The following is a 22,137-nucleotide window of genomic DNA, read 5'->3' as shown; positions in this document are numbered from 1 at the left end:
GAGCAGCCTTTTAAACGATGAGTTACTCTGATAAAAGCCTTTTCTACATAAATATGATTATTTCTAATTAAATAGAAACTCACAAATATCTCTAACTCATTTTCTTAGCTTTTATCAATTTGCATATTTACAGAACCAACAATGTTTTTGTTTTTTTCTGTGACGCATGCACGCATGAATTTGGTCGCAACGTCACTACGCTGGAAGAACAGCATTGTGGGTAAAAAAGGCAGACCGTTGTTTACCATGGCGACGGGGACGCTACCATCTGTCGTCAACAGATACAAAGTGCCTCTTATTACATTATTACTGTTAATATACGCAGATCTACTTCACTGTCAGCAGTTTGTCATCCCGTTTAAGGCTCCTTCAGACTGTAGTGCGGAGGAGTTCTTCGATATCTCGAGTGTTTCTTGTAGGAGGTGCGGTTCTAATCAGCAACGGAGCTCAACAGGTCTGTTACCTATTATCATCATCACACCCGTCACAAGAACGCATCTACTGACGAGGTTATACCAACAACAAGTGTAATTAGTCTAAAACAGATTCGCTTTGACTGTGCGGTGGTCAGCCACGCACAACGCAAAAGAAACCACAATGAGCTGGGTAGCAGCTGGCTAGGTGCTAATGGCTAGTTCAGAACAAGGATTATAGAAGGAGGATGGGAAACGGGTCTTGGGTGCGGGGTAATAGGCATGCGCAGTGTAACTCAAGCGGCGGTCAGATCTACTGCGCATGTGCAGTACCCTCCGGAGATATGACGCGTCATCTCCTTTCCAGAGGCCTTGTTTCAGAAGCTACATAGATAGATAGATAGATAGATAGATAGATAGTAACTTTATTGATCCCGAGGGACATTCAAGTTTCCAGCATCACAGTTCCATAGTGCAAAACATGTTAGTAAAAAGGCAGTAAAAAAGTTAGTAGTGCAAAATAATATACCAGATATAAAAATACAAGGAGATGAAGAAAACTGTTAAAACTGAATAAAGTGCAGGGTAACAGCTGTGATATACGAGTGAATATAGTGCAGAAGAAACTGTTAAAAATGAGTATAGTGCATTATTATCCGTCCTGCAGACCATCCTCCTTTCTCATCAACATGACTGTTGATGAGAAATGTCACAAAAACAGACTGCACAGTGTTGTGTTTGGATCCATAACGAGTTAAGTCAATAACTGCAACCATAGACAACAGAAGGTCTGGGCAATGTGGCTGAATTCAGTATTGTAATTTTAATAATATTATATATAATGTGAATCATATTTTCCCATATTTGGAATATGGCTTGTTTCAAACAAACACTTTCTGAATACAGGCTGTGTGCATTTCTCGGTATATTGAGCGTTTTGATAGTTTAACAGTATTTCTATAGCATGATTTATAATATAAAAGACATGAAAATCTCACTTTTTACAACATAGGACCTTTAAGACATTTGAACTAATGATTATTACTTATTAGGTCAATGAATCTGCATGTGGCTAAGCTCACTCTATATGTGTTGCATCTCTGAGAAGAGCACTATAGTTAACAATAGTAGAGACCTGTTTTCCTTTCTCAATCAACAAATCAGTAATTACTTATCACAAAGTAAAATGTACACTACAACGATTATAAAGTAATGACTTTGAGAGAGCAAGAAAGATTTTCTGACCTACTCAACAAACTGACGTGTAAGGGTCCAGCAGGAGTGACATCAAATTCAGATCAGAATCAGTAACGCTGCTCCCAAATTGAATACGTTTTGAAGAAAAGATTCCGCTTCACGTCACTTATACTTCTCCTTCACTCATCTGTTACCCAGTGGAATCAAAGTACATTTCTATCTGATGCAAATAGTTAAGACTAGAGAAAAGGGAAGTAGAGCAGTAAAAAGGGAAGTTTTCTACAGGCAGGCAGGAGTCTCTGGAGATTTTCAGTTAACTCTGGTACTTGACCTTGGATTACTTAGTGTCATCTACTCTTACAAAGAATTATAGCAACTAGTTATCAGAACTTCATTATTTTAATATTTTTTAAATATTTTTTACTATTTTATCTTGCACTACACACATCTCAGGTTCAGCAAGCTCAGGGACTGTTTTGTGCTGTATAAATGTTTGTGTTCTTGTATATAGTGTTATTAATGTTGCACCTTGATCCCAGAGAAACGCTCTATTATTCTTCCTTGCACAGAGGTGTATGGTAAAATTGCAATAAACGTAATTTGATTATAGTGTAATAAGAGGAGTTGTTGACCATCATGACCAGCGTTGCCAGGTGGTGACAGTGACTTCACCCTCTAAGCCTTGTGGGAGTGACAGACTCCGTTTTTATTACTATTAATGTATTAATGTGTGTAATGTTCCCACTGACTTTTCACTGGTTTCCCTCTTTTTGCAGGACTGAGCTGCATTTGCAAAACTGGTCACCAAACTCTCACCATTGACAAGGCGTCCATCACTTGTCTGCAATGTCCCACTGACAAACCCGTACGTGGGATTCACCTGGAATGTCTTTATTTGCTGTTCATCTCACATTATACTGTAGATAATGCATCTCACAGTCCCTATTAACTTTTCATTTGTGATAATGCTTTCTTAACAAGTTGTCTCTCATTACAGGCAGTAACTAAAGATGGGTTTGGGTGTATTCGCTGTCCGCGCAATAACAGTGATGAGGGGAAGTGCCAGTGCCTAGAAGGCGATATCCTGGGTGAGTCAGCAATGACACGACTAGTTTATGAATTGCAAGAATGCACCAACAAACAGTCTTTAATGTTGGATGTGCTTGTTGCAAATTTAACACAATGAAGCAATAGCATATTGTATTTTATGTATAAATGGCTGAATATGGGCTGGGGTTTTTTTTTCAGTGGAGAGAGATGTCAATGGAAACCTTTTGGATGAGGCCAGATGTGAAACGTGTAATGGAAACTCCCCTGGTTTGTCTGTTCCAAACCGCAGCGGAGACAGGTACCTATCAATACCATACAACGGAAACACTGATACATCCAGCTGTTTCATACATATTCACACTCGAGAAGTTGATCAAGGCATCTGAGGTTATACCTTTTTAGAAATTATATAGTCTTGAACAGTAAACTGACACAGTTGCACTCTTCCACCTATTTAACTGGAATATTCGTATTTCATACTCTTAACATAAGATGAAGTCATCAGGATATTATGGATGAAGCTAATCAAAATATAGACAGTGCAAATCAATTTACTGTCCTGTAAAATATTTAATATTTATACATTAAAGTAAGTTCAGTAGCAATACAGTCTAATAGTCTAATTTAAGAGCAGAGACATGCATGTAGAGTTTGAAAGGCATTTACCAGGCAGGAAGGGTCTCACACTAGACACTTATTATCATGCCTCTGTGTCTCTCATAAGTACTAATTCATGACCCTCATCGTTGCAATGACAGATTTTATTTCTTCCACGACATATTTTCCCATTTTGTTTGTTCTGACAAATGAGGTATTCTCTCTAAGCACCACTAGTGTGGTGATGTCAGAGTGTGAAGAAAGGATGACTTGATTCTTTGTACAGTATGGAACAGTCTCCAATATTGTCTTTCAGGTGTGAGAGATGTCAGGCTTCCTTCATTGCCACCTCCTGTATGTGTAACTCTCCTAATGTCCTGGTGAGTTGTGCTGACCCTCTACCCCCCTCCAGACACATCACACACACACACCATTCAGGTACAGACTCATAGACTACATGTATCACTGATGGTTGGTATGTGGTTTTCCAGGCTGGAGGATTGTGTTTCCCTGAAGACAGCCCCCCCACCAATGTGAATCCCAGTGTCAACTATGATCAGCTGGTGAGTCTCCTTTTCCTCTCTCACTTGCTCCCTTCGCTTGTGTTTATTTTGATGTATTCTGATTTGTGTTTTCTGCTCTGTTCTCCTTGCAGAAGTTCAGCGTCCAGTCGGCCTGGTTCATCCGAAACCTGTACTCCTCGTATGCAGCCTGCTTTGTAATTACATCTCTGACTTTATCTTTGAAAAATATTATTTTTCTTGATCTTTGGAAGTCAGTTCCGTGGTTGTTGTGACACAAGAGGATATTTGAGATTTTAGGATGTTGTGTTGTAGTTTTATTGTCATAGTTGTTATTGTGATAGCTGTAACTGATGCCAAAATGCATCTAATAAATAGGCACATGTGATGTAAGTATGCAAAAAGTGTTGGCTTTTAAAACAAATGTAATGTGCTGTGCAGATTTAAGCTCATACTGACAGTTTAGTATTATGAGGAGGTGATTTTGTGTGTGTTTTAGCTGCTGTGCATAAACTAGTTGTGTGGTTACAGGTCTTCTCCAACCTGACGGCGTGCCAGGCTCTCGGGAACATGTGTGTGATGAATATGCACTCCTTCCGCGGCGTCTCCACCGATGCCTGCGGCCTCTTTAACACCATCTTCAGATCCAGGGCAGCTCTGAGCTCAACTCAAGACATTTCCTACTGGTAATCCACACTATCATGGCATATATGTATATATTGTGCTATCTTTGCAGATTATGACTGAAACTAGCTATGTTTTATTCCCCTACACTGTAATTGTGTTGCACCCAGAGTGGACAGTAAGCTCTTTGGTTACTCTGTCTGTCTCCAGGAGAGTTAATCTGCCATGGCTTTACTACGGGGACGAACCAGGACTGGCCAGTCGAGTGCTTCAGACCGATCCTGTTCCCATTAGTTTCAGTTTCAGAGGAAGAAACAAGGTAAGTGATAAACTTTAATCATCCTCCAATAAATCATCGTTTCAAGTTTCTACAAATTGAGCAATGAACCTGAAATGTTACCAAAAATGTTCTTTTATTTTGACATATTGTTTTTGTGTGACAGAACACTGACATTAAACTGCTTGCTGCTGTTTATAATGTCAGTGGAGAGTTCCTCAGATGGGAAGCAGTAGGAGGACGTAATCTCCAGGTAAGATGTCAAGTGACTGATGATCAAATGGGATGTTTAGTCTGAATACACAAAAGCATGTATAGAACTGCTTGGTTTGTGGCCAAATCTCACTCATTGTTGCCCATCATCCTTTCACAGAGTTGTTACTATTGACTATATTAAGTTATTTTTCCTCTGGTTTAAACAAAGTATAAAATATAGGAGACTGGTAACCTCTCTTCTTCTCTTCTGCTCTTTTAGCTTTGTCCAGAAACCACCACCAAACAGGCAGCAGCCTTCAGTTTTGGAACCGCTTACCAAGAAAGTGTGAGTGTTTCTTCTTTCATTTAGCTCAGAAACGGTGCACAAACTCTTTTGTAATGCCCAGTTGTATAAGCGTGTGTGTGTGTGTGTAGTGTGATCTCTCGGTAGAAGAGCTGTTGGACACCCATCCCGAGCCGCTGTTCTATGATGTGTTTATGGATCTCGGGGGAGGAGAGGACAGAAAGCTTCTCCCCCTGCCTACACTGGTCTATAACCAGCAATACAACGGACGGTTCATCAACCGAGGTGGGATTTTATTTTTTAGAGTGTATTTGTGTGTGTATGCATTGCTTTAATACTTTGTCTTTGTACAGAGAGCATGAAGGACTGGTACTTGTCTCGACGTATGTTTGTCATCGACACGCTGAGTGGAAGAGAGAAGAGTTCTCCCCGGCCCAAAGTCATCCGTGTAGCCAGCAGTGTCAAAATAAGGTGAGCTCCCAATGAGCGCACCACCATGAAAATAAAAAAAAGAAAGTGAAAGCTTGTACTGCCTTGAGAAGTGGTGATGTTCATGATCAAACGTGTGTGTTTGGTAGGTTCCAGGTGGTTCCACGAACGCAGGAAGGACAGATATATCCCCCTCTAATGACTGTGACCTACAGAGACGTTCCCATCACGGACATCAAGACTCAAACTGTTACTGTGAGTAGGCATACACTCACACAATCTCAAAAATGATCTTACACTAAGACTGTTTTTTTTAGTTGGCTTTATGTTAAAGAGAAAAATGGCTAAATGAGTCTCTTCATTTACCTCAAAAACAAGCTTTCCGTTGGTTAAAAAAATAACTAATTTATCTGTTTCTAGACAACGTTTGCTGTGGAGTATGAGATGGACCAGAAGGAGGCTCGCATTAAGACCGATGTGAGTAGAAGAATGAATGAAACACTTATTGTTAAATGGTCTAAAATGACAGATAAAGAAAAAGTTCTTGTGTATGACGGTGGTGCTATTCAGTGTGTATGTCACAACACACATGGATGCAGTATCACCTGTGTCTCTGATATTTTTCTGTGTGCAGACCGCTCTGGGTGTGATGGGTGGTTTGGCCATCCTCTACTCTCTGCTGAAGACAGTCAGCTGGAAGAGGAGGGTCAACTCTTCGAACGTCGACGTGGGGGTACTGCATCTTTAACGTGTCTTAATTAAAGCCAAGTCAATCCATACGTTGGTGTGAAGCTTGGGATTAATGTTAGTCTCTCCCTCCTCCTGCCTCAGAGTATGCTGAGGTTTTTGTTGTTTTATGCCGGAGATCTGGCCAATGTTTTCTTTGCCGTCACCGTGGGAACTGGACTTTACTGGCTCATCTTTTACAAGGTTAGTCTAATTCCCTTGGGACTTTCTTTTATAGGATTGAGGATTTTCATACTTGAGTGGTCTTTAATGTTTCTACCAGTGTCTATTTTCTTCTATCTTTGTCCTTTGAGCCCTTTATTTCTTTTCCAAACACAAATAGTGTTTCTCATCTTTGCATGAACTTCTGTTTTTTTCCTCTTTACACTCTTAAGACGTTAAAGGCAAGTCATTTTCCTCCTTTACCTTTCTTTGCTTGAATACTTTTTTTCAACACATAGATGTAGGTGTGGCCATTACTGGCTGCTTCCTGTGATTAATTTGTGTGTCTGATTAGGCCCAACAGTTTGTATCAGTGCTGTTACCACTACCTGCTCAGGAAGAGCAGTTTGTGACGTACATCGGTTGTGCCTTCGCTCTCAAGGTCAGACAAAAAATGAGCAGTATTGTTTTTGAAAGCTAGATGGTGTGCTCCTATTAGGAATATTAAAAAAGTGTTGTTTTGTGTATTTGTATCCAGGCTATCCAGTTTCTCCACAAGCTGGTCCTTCAGGTGTCAGTCGATGTGTTCTTTATTGACTGGGAGAGGCCACGAAGCAAAGCCAGCAGGCCTGTGCAAGGTACAAATATAGTTACCCTCAGCTTATATTTTGCAGTCTTCATAAGAAGTAATTATTAATAATTATTTATTCCGTAAACGCTGCAGTTTCAGCTGCTGGTGAGCCGAAACGTGACCCCTCTCCGGTCAGCATCTGGAGAACCTACTTTGTGGCCAATGAGTGGAACGAGATCCAGACCATCCGCAAGATCAGCCCGACTTTTCAGATCATGGCTGTGCTCTTCTTTCTTGAAGTACATCTTACACCAACACAAACACACTATAGTTATGTCTCTTTTCCTCATTGCTGACCTGTTACTCTGTATTGTTCAGGTGCTGGGTTTCTCTAACCTGGCCCTGAGGGACCCCTGGTCAACTTTACAGCGCTCCCCACAGGCGTACACCCCCTCATACAGCCTGATGCTGCGCTACGGTCTGGCAGCCACGCTGTGGCTCTGCATCGGACTTCTGCAGGTAAAACTGCCACCACTCGTTGTTATCTCCTCCCTCCCTCCCTCCCTTCCCTTTGATCTTTCACCTCCTGTCTTTCTTTAAAAAATGAGGGAAATACAGTACGAGCATGGAGAGCTCCTTTTAAAAGATAATCACTTGTCCCTACAGGTGATTTTCTTCACTGTGTTTTATGAGCACTTTGTGGAGAACAAAATCCGTCAGTTTGTAGATCTCTGCTCCATCAGTAATGTAAGTAGCAATGTGTATATTATCCTATATTTAAACAATGTATCTGTCTGGAATATTTGACCTAAGTGCTTTTGTTTATGTTTCTATATAGATTTCAGTGCTTCTGTTATCCCACAATTGTTTTGGCTACTACATTCACGGGCGTTCAGTACATGGGCATGCAGACACAAACATGGAGGAAATGAACAACAACCTGAACAGAGAATCTGTATGTACACCGACAGACTGCATGTTGTGTTAGTAGTTGTGGCATATTGTTGACTTCACATTATCCTCTTTTTCTGTCTCAAGGAGTCCCTGTGTGGTCAGAGAGGTCTACTTCCCAACTCAGAGATCCAGACCTTTCAGGTGTCTCTCACCAACCACCTGCGGTCACAGTATAACAGGATACGGGAGCAGATTGGCAGGGTGTGCGCTTTGTCTAATTGAGCTATAACCAAAGAGAAAATTGGCTGCCCATTTTAAATTGAAATGGTTGCTTGTCTCCTGTGCTCCAGAGGCGCGGGCCATCGCGGCTGATAGACTCAGGCTCGGTTAACCAGTTTGAGCAGATGGCCAGGGGCTACCAGACCATGAACCACTTCCTTGGATCCGTTATAGACCATGTTAGTACAAACGCACATATATAAACTCACACAAGCATATTGAACCCAGCAGAGTTGTTTTTGTTGACCTGAAATATTTTGTATAGACGAGCATGTTTTGTCCTATTTCCCTCAGGCTCACCCTGACATGGACTACATGGTGAAGGACAAGCTGATGTTTGAGAGGGTCATAGGGATGGAGTTCCTTGAACCCAATGAAAAAAGCATATTTTACAATGGTAATGACCTCTTGGCCCAGACAGACTGTACATTTCTGTTTGTTTATATACATATACAGTATGTGTGTAATGTGGATACAGTATAATGTCTGTTTACTCGTCTCACTGCAGATGAGGCCCACTCCTTCAGCGATGTGCTGTTTTATGGAAACGAGGCCACGCTGCTGATCTTTGACACTTTGTTCTTCTGTGTCGTCGACCTTGGATCTCAGAGCTTTGTACTTGCAGCCGTGCTCACATGCGTACAGCAAATGGTCAGTATTTGGGGTGTATAAATTATGTTGCCCTCACTGTGCTAAAAAGAACATGCACTGAACACCGCCTCACTCATTACAGATATTTCGCTTGATCCGCAACACTCTCGGAAGGAAGAACCTCGTCAGCAAGACTCTGGTGGACGAGCGGTTTCTGATATAAAATTCCCTGCTACGTGATCGGTAGCGTCAGTGTTGTTTAGTGGCATTCCTCTCAAAGATGTTTACTGCTCACAGCTTGTGCAGCTCTTTTTTTGTACACAGTATTTTCACTGCTGTTTCATGATGTAAATATACTTTTTGTAAAGATTTTGATGTTTTTATTGATTAAAATGTTTTGATATTAAGACTTGTTTTGAGGTCATTTTAATAAAACACAATTGCTTCTCCAGATGTATTATGATAATAATGGAATTCATATAATGATAAGAAAAATCGTCATGTAAATTTGCAAAATTTGTATGTTTTATGGATTAGCCAGGCAACATACTTACCTGTCAACCTTTTTTTTAATGCATTAACAATTACTCATTTTCATTTCTTATACCAGGATATATATCGATGTTGTGATATAAAATTACATATACTTTGATAAAGGAGAGTTTGAGTGGAGTCACATTGAAACAGAAAGAAAGGCTTTGACTTTTCAGTGGGAACATAATAAGGAAACCAAAGTCTTTCTCCGTTTTTACATCTGGAAAGTGCCAAAAGGTTAAAACCACAGATTTTCTCTCCTTTGCCTTGCCTTCATAGCTATTTGTTATTTCTGCAAGAATGTACACCTTTTAATCTATATAGTTTACAGAAAGATATCATATTCCTGTGCATGGTTTGTTTGCACAGATTAGTCATTATTTAGAAATGTGACTTGATTACAGTTTTTTAGCTGTTTTCAAAGCCATCTTGTCCTTTCAGATAAAAAAATGAATAATAAGATATTAATATTAATAAATTAGGTGCAGAGTTGTAAGTAAGTGCAGTATTGCAGAGAGAGGTTTTCGCAGTATTATTGTCACATTAATATTAACCCTTATCTCTTCAAATATCTGTTTGTGGTATAATAACAGCTGAAGCTCAACTCTGATTTTAAAAGGCTCTTTTTTCAGTTCACTGTTTCTTTATTTTGTTACAGATATAAGTAATACAATACAAATACATTTGAAGACCATACAATGAGATTAAATGACAAGATTCAATATTCAAGATGTTTATTGTCACGCCGATTATACAGGTACAATCGTGTCAAATGATTTTTGCTGGGAAGCTCCATTAAAATAATGTTATATTACAATTATAAAAGGAAATACTTTGTTCAAGGGCATATTAAGAACATATACATATCAGGAAGTATGAATGTACATATATAAGAAATACTTTGTACAAGGCATATTAAGAACATATACATTAAGAACACATACAGTATATACAGTATAAGATATATTACATAAAACAAAAAAACATTTATTATTATATGTATTTATGTTAATGTGTATATTAACATAAAACACAAACAAACAAAAAAAAAAACATTTATTATTATATGTATTTATGTTAATGTGTATATTAACATAAAACACAAACAAACAAACAAAAAACATTTATTATTATATGTATTTATGTTAATGTGTATATTAACATAAAACAAACAAACAAAAAAAAAACATTTATTATTATATGTATTTATGTTAATGTGTATATTAACATAAAACACAAACAAAAAAAAAAAACATTTATTATTATATGTATTTATGTTAATGTGTATATTAACATAAAACACAAACAAACATAAAAAAAAGAAACATTTATTAAAAGGCTCTTTACGTCCGTGAGGGATTGACGTGACGTCATGACGTCTGTCAGATCCCAGCCAATCAGCGGTCGTTTAGCAGTGCGGCGCTGCAGAGAGACTCGGAGGGGTCGGTGTCGGTGTTAAGTCATGAACTTCAATAACTTCTTCACATCCAGCGGTTAAGGTCAGTCTGCATGTTGCTCTGCACTCACACTTCTCTACAGTTGCGTCTAGAAGGCTTGTAGCTGATCCCACCGTGTTTAATGTGAGTTGACAGTCTCCAGTTAGAAGGTAGTATTTGGTGGGTGTTACCCAGACAACAGTAGCTAACATTAGCAGGAAACTGGCTGCTCTCCTGATTGACTGACGCACATCAGATCCTCTGTTTATGGCATTAACGTGGCACAGTTTGGTGGCTTAACAACAGCTCTGAGACTGATTTTTTCTGTGTTGCAAGTGCAGCTATCTGCTCTGAGGTTACTGTTTTGCAGACTTGCTTTGCTACTAGCTAGGGGAGGCTAGTGATGCCAACTTTCCTGCAGAGCTCAGAGCTGGGATGGGCCTCTCTGTGGTCTGTCTGACTCATGCATGATGTGAGTCTGGGAGGATATTTTGGCTGCTTCCAACATGCAAACGTTTGAGTCATCTGAGGAGTCCTCATCAGTGCTGCTGCTTTACCTCTCTCCAGAACCAGACTGACTTAAAGGGGCTCTGATGAGCTGCAGATATACTTACATTATGCAATAAGAACAGGTTTTTTTATTTTTATTTGCACATATATGAAACTGCACAAAATCCAGTCAATGAAAAAAACAAGAAATGTGTCAGGAGAGGTCAAGAAGCCACAGGCTTATACAAAGGACCCCTAGCCCCAGGAGAAAAAAAGACAATAACAAAAAAAGGAAGAAAGATCTAAACTAACATAATTTTAAAAATACAACAAAAGTTAAACAACAACAAGACATAAAATTAACTCGTAATATTCAGATTAATTGTGCTCACAGATTATTTATTACAAGATATTAAATAACATTTATTTATTTATTTATTTGCACATATATAAAAATGCACAAAATCCAGTCAATGAAAAAAAAACAAGAAATGTGTCAGGAGAGGTCAAGAAGCCACAGGCTTATACAAAGGACCTCCTCCCAACCCCAGGAGAAAAAATAAACAATAACAACAAAAGTAATAAAGATCTAAACTAACATAATTTAAAAAATACAACAAAAGTTAAACAACAACAAGAAGTACACAAAATGTGCAGAAAAACCCCTAACCAAACAGTGGAAAAAACAATCCAATAAAAACATTGAAATACATACAAAAACCTACAGAAGAAAAGAAAGTATATCTAAACATATCAAAAGATAATTAGACATCATGAATTAAATGTGATGATAATTTCCTTTTAAAATGCTCTAAGGATTACGAGCTCTTGATAACATGTATTTTGGTGTGTCCATATTTGCACACCACGATATCTGATTGAGTACTGGCCATGTTTTGTTTTGTAAAAAGGCAGGTGAAGATGATTAACCTGTCTAGTATTATGTGAATGAATTTGAGAATTAGATTTAAAGAAGTTGCTTGACGATGATGGTAAAGAAGTAGGCAAGAACATATATTTATATATAAACACACATATCTGATGAATATTTATGTCATATGGAGTTTATATGGAGGTTATATGGAGATAACGTTACTTAGCCCGGATCCAGTTCAGTAGGTCATGATGACCAGACAGAGCATTTCTCAAGATCCAAATGTCAGGGCTGAGATTCTTGCCAAAGCTATTTTTAGCCCTGCTGATCTATAGTTGGAGAAGAGAGCAGAGTTGTAACTCAAGCCTAGAAGCCAGTACATGCTGTAGTGGGGCTACTCCTAATGTTAATTTCTGTGTTACTCAAGGACAAAAACGTGAGCTGTGCTGAAACTTCAACATTAAAAGTCAGCTGCTGTCACTGTGTTTTTGCAGAATGCTCTATAACATCTCTGTGTGAGGCTATGGCATGTCAACACCTAACAAGGTTACAATAATATACCCACATAATATTCCCACACTGAATGCACGCTGAGCAGGTTGTGCATGCAAGATGAAAAGATAAATCATTTTTCCTTTTTGAAATAGACTCATTTGTCAGTTTATGAGGCACACATAGCTAAAGCTAATGCAGCCCCACAATGATCATAATGTTGAACCTCTCTAAAACAGTTTCAACTAAAGTTGAACCTTCATGGAGGTAAGGGTCTATTGCAGACTGCAATCCTTTAGCTAGGTGTACCTAATAACCTTGTAACTGAGTGTATGTATTATATATGTTGTTGGTCTGTTTACTCTTCTGTAAATAGCTGCAAGGTGCAGCAGAAACAGAGGCATAAATTTGACCTGCCTAACGCACGAAAATAAGTTTTACCTTTCAAAATTGTTCAAATACTTTTTCCATTTCTGCCTCTGATATTTACACAAATTGTATTCCATGTGTCTTTTTTGCCTTACTCTTAATTTTCCAGTTAGATGGCTGTATTTCACCACATGGGAATAGCATTAAGTTTTGTCTGATGTTATTAGGCTCACTAACCATCCAGGGAGCAGAGAAAAGGGATGGAAGTTGAGGTTCCTGCAGAGTCCTCCAGCACAACAGGGAGTTAATCAACAACCTGTTTAAACCAGTGATCTGATTTAATGTGAATTGCTCGTGGGCATAATATGTTAACGGTGGCAAACAGAGCAAATACAAAAGATTGGACTGTAAAAAATATTCAGATGTCCATATTTGAATATTCAAAAGTGTGGTGGGTTGATGGTATTAGGTTATTTAGACACCAAATCCTCAGCTGCATTTGGTGTTTTGGAGGGACTAATGTAAGCCCCTGCTGCTGTCAACCTGTCTCAACCTTACCACATAATGTCTCTCTGTTTTCACAAGGTTAGCTAAATGGTGCATAGAGACCACTCTGTTCTCTGTTGATGAGAGCTTTTTAAAAGCACATCCAGCTGTTGCTCTCTGAGCTCTCTATGTACAGTATGCCTCTTCAATATCTTTGTCTGCTGTTTGTGTATGTGCCTGCAGTGCACCTTCAGCCATGCCTGTGACATCCCAGCTGCTCAGGGGGTTGCCCCGTGCCAAGGTCTTGGCCTCCAGTCTGTTACCGTGCCAACAACACCAGGCCCAGTTAGGACCCATCACTCACCGACCCGTGTCAAGACGGCCCTCTCATACGTGGCAGAGCCACCAGCACTCAAGAAGTTACCAAACAACGTCCATGCTCCGCAGCTACGTCCTCTCGCCCCCGCAGGTCAACTCTATTCTGAAAGCCAACGAGTACAGCTTCAAGGTGTGTGGGCTCATTCATGCAAACAGAAAAACACGTCTGGCTTTCTCTACATTTAAGTTTTCATCCTATCATTTTTATATGTTCCAGGTGCCAGAGTTTGATGGGAAGAATGTGTCAGCAGTGATGGGTTTTGAGAGTAACCAGCTGCCGGCAAACGCTCCTATAGAAGACCGTCGAAGTGCAGCCACATGCCTGCAGACGCGAGGAATGCTGCTGGGTGTGTTTGATGGCCATGCTGGCTGTGCCTGTGCACAGGTAAAGCTGACCCTGCTACTTATCATGATAATCTAGTGTCACATGTACTGTTCTTGTTATTGTTCTTAACTGTTTTGTTGGGTTAAATATGTTGAAACAGTCTGCAAACAATACATTTTCAAACGTGCATGCTTAGAAGAGCCTGAAGCACCAAAATATTAAGTTTGTAAATTAATAAACTGTCTGTTTGAAGGAACAGATATATTTACTATTCTCTTAATTTTCCATATTTTTTTTTAATGTATGTTAGAACTCACTCATTTTAAATCCATTTACAACAAGATTACTTTATTTGTATTTTCCTTTGTCATTTCTATATATTCAATATATATATATATATATTGCCTTGATGCTATTTTTCCAACTCTCCTACTGTCTGCCAGGCGCTGAGTGAGAGGTTGTTTTACTACATAGCTGTGTCTCTGCTGCCCCACAACACACTGTGTGAGCTCGAGGCAGCGGTGGAGGCCGGCCGGGCCCTCAGTCCCATCCTGCAGTGGCACAAACACCCCAACGACTACTTCAGCAGGGAGGCTCAGATTCTCTACTTCAACAGCCTCCGAACCTACTGGCAGGAGTTAATAGATCTCACCAGGTGAGGACTGGGAAGCACAGCAGAGGATACATGACAAAGTCTAGACAAAAAAAAACAGGACACTGCAGGAGAAACTTTTGAGTTGTACAATCCTGTTTCAAAAGGGTTTCATTTGCTGTCAGGTTTCTTGGCTTTTCCTAACATTTCAAACTGGACTTCTTGGTTTCTTATTTAATCTTCTTCTGTACCTCGTAGCAACACGCCCACACCAACACTGGCCCGTCTGTTGTTTTGCCAATAGTGCTGTTGTCGGTATCTGTTTTCAACCTCTGGCTTCGTTTCTGTTTCACATATATTGCTCTCTCTCTGTTTTCAGCCCAGGCGAAGTTCCAGACACCCGCGAGGCGTTGATGAATGCCTTTAAGAGGCTTGACAATGACATGTCCCTGGAGGCTCAGGTAGCAACTGTTACTGTCTTAACATGAAATGATTTTAAAAGCATCTTGTGTTTCTGAGGAACTCAGATGTTCCCCCTAAGAGCCGTAAACAAGTAAATCATCTGGGAATCAAAGTAAATCTCATAACAGGCCAGCAAATGTCCATAGTGAAATAGGCCCTTGGGTAACACTGGGCCTAACAATGGATGAGTAAAGATACTTAGACTTTGACTTGGGAGTTGAGTTTGATGGGATGACTACTCAAACTTGAAACTTGAGTAGTCAACTCATCAAACTCAACTCCCAAGTCAAAGTTTGAGTATCTTTGACTCAATTTGTCAAAACTTTTGAGGCTGAATTTCTATTTACCATTTTTTACATTTGGACCTACTTTTAACACTAGTTCATGTAAAATTTAACTCTCAAGGTTTTATGTGACACTTGACGAACAGCGTTTTTAGCCCAAGGCCGTGCACTGTGACATTATGTATCACACGTTGCACAAGATTTCATGGCATGCAGTTTGTCTACATGTGCTGTAAGCCTACTTTGTTAAACCACTACTACTACTACTACTAATCAGACACAAATGTTAAACATATGTTGCCAATGTCAATGCTGTTGCCAACTCCCAGTCACCGCTATTCATTTCTGAGTCAAATTGCAGGTCATTAAATTTGTTCTGAGTGTCGTCTCACACATTAAGATACATATTGAATGTCACCTTTGCCCCGTGGCAGCAGTGCAAAAAAAATGTGAGCATCTAAATTTAAACTTTAATGGATCAATGCGCTCAGGTGTCTTTCCCTCTGTATGTAATTCAAACCATGTTCCACATCCTGTCTGGAGACTCATAGCGTTACTCTGCCATGCAGGTTGGAGATCCGAATGCTTTCCTGCACTACTGGGTCCTGAGGGTGGCCTTTTCTGGAGCAACGGCCTGTGTGGCTCACATCGATGGATCAGACCTGTAAGGAGGATAAATACATGAACACACAATCAATAGACAAACCTGTCAATGTGTTACATAGCAAATTTGAACTACTTGCTTCTTCTCCTTTCTAAAGGTATATAGCCAATTCTGGAGACGCTCGGGCGGTGTTGGGGGTGCAGGAGGAGGACGGTTCATTCAGCTGTCACACTCTCTCTAATGACCACAGCGCCCAGAATGATGATGAGGTGGCTCGGATACGAGGTGAACACCCTCCATCGGAGAGGAAGACGGTTATACGTCAGGTAATACACCTACTAATCTGCTCAATGCGGTTGTTGTTGCAGCATTTATTAAAATCCCCTCTTTCTGCCGTCTTCTTCATCAGGACCGGTTGCTCGGCCTCCTCATGCCGTTCCGTGCGTTTGGGGATGTGAAGTTCAAGTGGAGTATTGAGCTGCAGAAGTGTGTGTTGGAGTCTGGACCTGATCAGCTCCATGAAAACGAGCACACCAAGTTCATCCCTCCAAACTACCACACACCCCCCTACCTGACCGCCGAGCCTGAGATCACATACCACAAACTGCGGCCACAGGATCGCTTCGTGGTGAGACAACACAAATCCTCTCCGTATTTGTTTACAGATCACAGCGATGCATAACATCATGTCCAAAAGGAGATTTCTACTCTGATAATCAGACTCAGTCAATCAGTTGCAATTTATGAAAGTCAACTTTCGACAACTTGTACAGCTGCGTGGATCTTATTTAAGTTTTCTCTGAGTGAACGACTGTTTCCCCAAGGGGTATGAACCGCCATCACCAGACTTATGTGAATCGCTGAGTTAATGGAGATGCGTCCGGCAACACAGAGATCTGTAACCAGGCGAGGAGATTTCTACCGTCTACAAAATGCTAGAATGATAGTAGACACATTATGGATCTGGATTCTCATTTTTAGATGGGAAACCAGAAATGACAACCGTCGCGGGCAGATTTTATCAGCACAGCTAATTTATTCTGATATGTCCCCAAATTACATAATGAAATTCTTGGCTGATAAATGTGCTCTTCATTGCTGGTGTTTGCACCGTTATGCTCATCAAAGATAGTTTCCTAGAATCTTTTTGGTATTAAAATAAGGGAGTTTACTGTGTCTTTTTAATACAAAATTACAAAAAAACAGTCTTTCTTTAGAGGAATTACCTTCTAGGCTAGGTTTGCATTTTGTATGGCTGACTTTTTGATTTCTCCGGTTTGTTTGAAATGAGAACTCTATGACCTCTGCAGACAAAGGTTGTGTTTGTGAAAAAATAATTTTTCAAAATGTGTTTCCTGTGGCAGTGTTTCTCAAATTGGACATGAAGTGTTATGTAATGAAGCTCATTTACTGATCTCACTGTAGGCACGACAACTTATGGGAGTAACTTTACTTATCACAATCGTGTGTTTTCTGATTCCAACTCTCCTCTGTCTGTCCCGCAGGTGATCGGCTCTGATGGCCTTTGGGAGACCCTCCACAGACAGGAAGTGGTCCGTATTGTCGGGGAGTATTTAACCGGGGTGCACCAGCGTGCGCCCCTCAAAGTCGGCGGCTACAAGGTCACCCTGGGACAGATGCAGGGGCTGCTCGAAGAGAGAAAGGCTCGCGTGTCTTCGGCTTTCGAGGATCAGAACTCGGCGACCCACCTGATGCGTCACGCGGTGGGAAACAACGAATTCGGCACGGTCGACCACGAGAGGCTGTCCAAAATGCTGTCGCTGCCCGAGGAGCTGGCTCGCATGTACCGCGATGACATCACCATTATCATCACTCAGTTGAACCCTCATGTGATTGGAGCACAGACACAGGAGGGGCAGTCCTGAGCCAAACCTTCACTGGTGTTTTACTGAGGAGTTCACACACTTCTAGACATGAGCACACTTTGTGGACAAACAGGCCATATTAAGAAAACTTCTGTCCAGCAGTCGGAAAGAATTGTTTTAACTCTATTTATGTAAAAAAAAAAATGGTTCGTTTGTTAGCAGTGCTAGAGAAGATCCAGTTCCTCGTGAAGTCCAAAGATCTTCATTGGATCGTTCTCTAATATAACATGCTATTTATGCTTCCAGTACCTTCTGGCAACTGTTTCATACACACTTCTCTGCGTGGCTGATAAGACGCTGTTACAAACTGATTTTTGCCAAAAGATTCAACCTCCTTCCTCGTCTGCTGAAGGATTCAGAGGGGTTGAAATTATAGAGATTCCAAAGAGGTTGAAGGTTGGGACTTTACAAGTAAAGAGGCCGTGGTTGATGCGGACCTGCTTCTCTGATATGGACTCTAACTGGGCTGTGCCATTATAACACCGACACTCTCTTTCTCTGCCGTCTGGTTTTGTTATTTGCAATCTTTCTCACTTTCTAGGCTGCTCCTGCATCTGTTACGACAGGACTGTTTGTTTTTAGTCCTTTGTGTATGTCATTGTGTGAGATAATCTTAGTACTGTCCAAACATATACATGTTGTTCTGCATTTACACTTCAGTCTGTGAGTATTTGGATGATGATGTTTGTTACTCCAGCGCACTGGATTTCAAGTAAAACAGTGACTGTCAGGTTTAAGTGCTGACTTTGAGCTTTAAAGTGTTTACATCCATATTGGTTGAACAATGTAGGACTCTAAAACTAAAGTTGACAGCTAACACTGATAGTGTAGTGGTTACCATCCTGTGCGGCACCTCCTAATGAGTCCCAAGATAAATTTCAGGGGTCACAAGATGATTATAGGGAAAAGAGAGAAAATGATTCTGTTGCACACAATTTATCTATTTAAATAAATACTGGATTCCTTTAAAATCCCACAAATGAAACAATTTGAATAGTCAAATTGACTTTTTTTTTTTTAATTTTAAAGGGTTCATAAGCCAAAAAGGTTGGGAACCGCTGAGCAAGGGATTGTTTTCATTTCAAAATGTTATCAATATTTACAGACTGCACCAATGAAATGTGCACCACTACAGGTAGACTGTAGCAGTGATAATTAAGTGAAATTATATTATATCTCCATTTATATAATACAGCACCACTTTGGTTAGAGTGACAGCGGTAGATTGAAGTACTATGTCTGTTCGTGAACCTCTAAGCAGACACATTGTGGTTCTTTTCCAAGCTTTGTGGGGTTAACAGGGACGCTTGTTAAAAGTTCATCTTGCCTTATGTTATTTTTTCTGACAGGTCATTAGCAGTTTGGGTAACAGGTTGTTACAGTTTGGGTTTTTATCACTCATGACAGTAACGGTGGAAGCAGAAGCACTCTCCTAATACTCTTCAGTTAAACACTAATGACGGGGTCGTAGCTGTGTGTTCAAGTGTATTTAAGCCCAAATGAATGAGCGGAATGTCAATTTGAAAGAAGCTGTTTGAATATTAAAGATTATTTATACAGCTTTGCAGTATGTTACACATCTTTATCTACAGTTGTATGTATAAATTATAACTTAATGTGGGTTTTGTATATTGAATGGTTTAATAAAACACTGAATACACACCACATGGTACTGTTATTGTATGCCACGGAGGCAATCCCTCTTCTAGGGAGGGTCTGCAGTAGCAGCAGAGTGCTGGCGCTTTTGGTTCAGCATCTGGGGAAGGTCAGCAACACATGAGAGGATGTCAGGCTTCAGTAAACTTATTACTTAAAAACATACTTTAATAATCTCACAAGAGAAATCTACATCAGATGCACTGCAGAGGACTACTTTTTTCCCAAATTAAAATTAAAATTAAAAAAAAAATCTTCGACAGTAGACACTTCAGACAGCCAGCCCCCTCTCCAGGGTCTGGGGCAGCTTAAGGGGGGTAACCTGTCTCAGGAAACAAAAAAATACAAATGCAAATACAAATAAAGACCAATATATAAAGACAAAATATTAAAACAACATTGTCGGACCATGAGATATTATAAGCCACTCCTGCCACGAAAAATACTTCTCCCACCCCCCCTCTCTCTCTTTCCCGCCCTTTTCTTTCTACTCTTTAAAAATACAAAATTTTAGTTTGTTTCTGTTTTGTCTTGCTTCACTAAATAAAATTAAAAATTACTCAGATTTTTCATCATAGAAGTTTGTTGTGTTGCTTTCGCCAGTCTTTGGCAGTCTTTAATCTTGTCAGGATGTAGAAGACTTCAGGCGATAATTTAGAAGAAACTGTCGAGCGAAACTTGAGAAAATACTTTTCTGGACCGTTTGAGGGCTTGTTTATGTTTAAATGATGACCTTATATGATGCACCTGGAGACAAACCATAGCAACCATAGCAACCATAGCAACCATGGCAACCATGGAATCGGCCATTTAGTACACATCTGTTTCCACAGTTATAAACTTTAATGTCTTTTTATTTTAAAGGTCCCATATTATGCTCATTTTCAGGTTCATATTTCTATTTTGTGTTTCTACTAGAACATGTTTACATGCTGTAATGTTCAAAAAAACCTTTATTTTCCTCATACTGTCTGTCTGAATATACCTGTATTCAAACTCTGTCTGAAACGCTCCGTTTTAGTGCATTTCAATGGAATTGCAACGGAATTGCGTTGCTAGGCAACAGCTTGGGTTCATGTTTACTTCCTGTCAGCTGATGTCATTCACATACACTGCAACAGGAAATAAACTGGGACACATTTAGAATGTTTACGTTAAAAACCGTGTAATGGTCTAAATATTGTATATTTGTGACATCACAAATGGACAGAAATCCTAATGGCTTGTTTCAAACGCACAATTTCTGAATATGGGCTGTGCTTATTTCTCCGTATATTGAACGTTTCAATACTTTCACAGTATCTATATAGCACCTAAACCTGTTTTATACTATAACAGACATGACAATCTCACTTTTTACAATGTGGGACCTTTAATGTGTGTCTGAATGATCTAAATAAGTTGTCATTATAACAATAATTTGCCTAGTTTGTCATTTTTTCTAATCAATCCAGCCAGAACCAATATGAATTGCACATGATGCCAGTTTAAAGTCCTGACATCTTTTTTTATTACTTTTCAACCCTCACTCAAAAAAAACATCTTTATTCTATGCAAAAACATCTACACAGAATAACCATGCTCTTGTTTTGATGGGAACTTGGGGGCACAAGAGGGCAGAGATGTGTAATGGGATATTTTTGACCACTGTGGTATTGCTAGTTTTACTTAAATAAAGGATCTGAATACTTCCTCCACCACTGACAGTGACACTACAAGTAGTCAGTTAACCGCCACTAGATGATGCTGCAGTATCAGACAGGACAAAGTGTCTAATACAGGAGGTCTAACTATGACACATAAGATCTGGAAAAATACCATCATCAACTGGATATTTTATGTGCAACCGTAGCTGTATGCTATAACAAACATAATTGAATACATCAATGAATAATACTGTTTCACAAATACCGCACATAAATAACACAAAAAGTCCTTATATCTACATACAACTACATTATACAGAATGTATTATATGTTTATATAGTAATTATAAAGGCTAAATAGTGGGGTTTAAAGTAAGATGTATTCTTAATAGCAAATTTATTTATTTTTTTAATCCCCTCATTGTCTTATTTGTTGGGATCTTGGAACACATTTAATCATTTATCTAGGTTTTGTAATTTGTTAGGGGCTCCATAACAATCAATTTGATTTATGCGGTTATATAACTGTGACATAGTCTTATTTCATTCCATATTAATTCAATTTGATAAAGTTTCAAACCTCTAAATATAAAGAAAAATATTGATTTTAATATATTGTTTTGTTTATTTACTGAAAAAACATATAACATATTCATAAAACATTGACTGAGAATATAAATTGTCTGGTTTTCCAAAAAATTATAACTTCTTTTGAACAATATCTTCATCACTAATACAACAGCCTTTCAGCATGGCAAAGTGGACTTTTATGTTATTTTGAAAACATTGTCTTG

The 22,137-nt window shown here is 39.4% G+C and overlaps 3 protein-coding genes across 4 annotated transcripts in view; 2 read left to right on the top strand and 1 right to left on the bottom strand.

Moving 5' to 3' along the window:
- Positions 1-204: 204 nt before the first annotated feature.
- tmem67 (transmembrane protein 67) lies at positions 205-9,237 on the top strand. Of its 2 annotated transcripts, XM_037784360.1 has the most exons (29): positions 205-454; positions 2,387-2,475; positions 2,608-2,698; positions 2,859-2,958; positions 3,574-3,637; positions 3,749-3,820; positions 3,913-3,975; positions 4,310-4,464; positions 4,613-4,721; positions 4,846-4,932; positions 5,155-5,220; positions 5,310-5,463; positions 5,532-5,649; positions 5,757-5,862; positions 6,028-6,084; positions 6,242-6,340; positions 6,439-6,537; positions 6,729-6,737; positions 6,851-6,937; positions 7,034-7,133; positions 7,220-7,365; positions 7,445-7,585; positions 7,733-7,813; positions 7,905-8,021; positions 8,105-8,221; positions 8,311-8,418; positions 8,534-8,636; positions 8,748-8,890; positions 8,973-9,237. In XM_037784360.1, exons 1-29 carry the CDS (start codon positions 247-249, stop codon positions 9,051-9,053), a joined length of 2,970 nt encoding a protein of 989 aa, XP_037640288.1. In that variant the 5' UTR covers positions 205-246; the 3' UTR covers positions 9,054-9,237. The 2 variants fall into 2 exon arrangements, with proteins under 2 accessions (XP_037640288.1, XP_037640289.1); XM_037784361.1 differs by lacking the exon at positions 6,729-6,737.
- cdh17 (cadherin 17, LI cadherin (liver-intestine)) overlaps positions 8,685-22,137 on the bottom strand; it is a 30,231-nt gene continuing 16,778 nt past the window's right edge. Inside the window, exon 20 of the mRNA XM_037784369.1 lies at positions 8,685-8,704. The gene's annotated coding sequence lies outside the window, so the exon portion shown is untranslated. The remainder of the gene's footprint in view (positions 8,705-22,137) is intronic.
- pdp1 (pyruvate dehyrogenase phosphatase catalytic subunit 1) lies at positions 10,737-19,706 on the top strand. The gene is made up of 9 exons (XM_037784379.1): positions 10,737-10,863; positions 13,754-14,018; positions 14,106-14,273; positions 14,657-14,868; positions 15,185-15,266; positions 16,121-16,215; positions 16,313-16,481; positions 16,565-16,783; positions 17,661-19,706. Exons 2-9 carry the CDS (start codon positions 13,767-13,769, stop codon positions 18,039-18,041), a joined length of 1,578 nt encoding a protein of 525 aa, XP_037640307.1. The 5' UTR covers positions 10,737-10,863; positions 13,754-13,766; the 3' UTR covers positions 18,042-19,706.

Source organism: Sebastes umbrosus, chromosome 11, assembly GCF_015220745.1.
Source record: "Sebastes umbrosus isolate fSebUmb1 chromosome 11, fSebUmb1.pri, whole genome shotgun sequence".
In the NCBI taxonomy this organism is placed as follows: domain Eukaryota; kingdom Metazoa; phylum Chordata; class Actinopteri; order Perciformes; family Sebastidae; genus Sebastes; species Sebastes umbrosus.
This window is presented reverse-complemented; position numbering and strand designations above follow the sequence as displayed.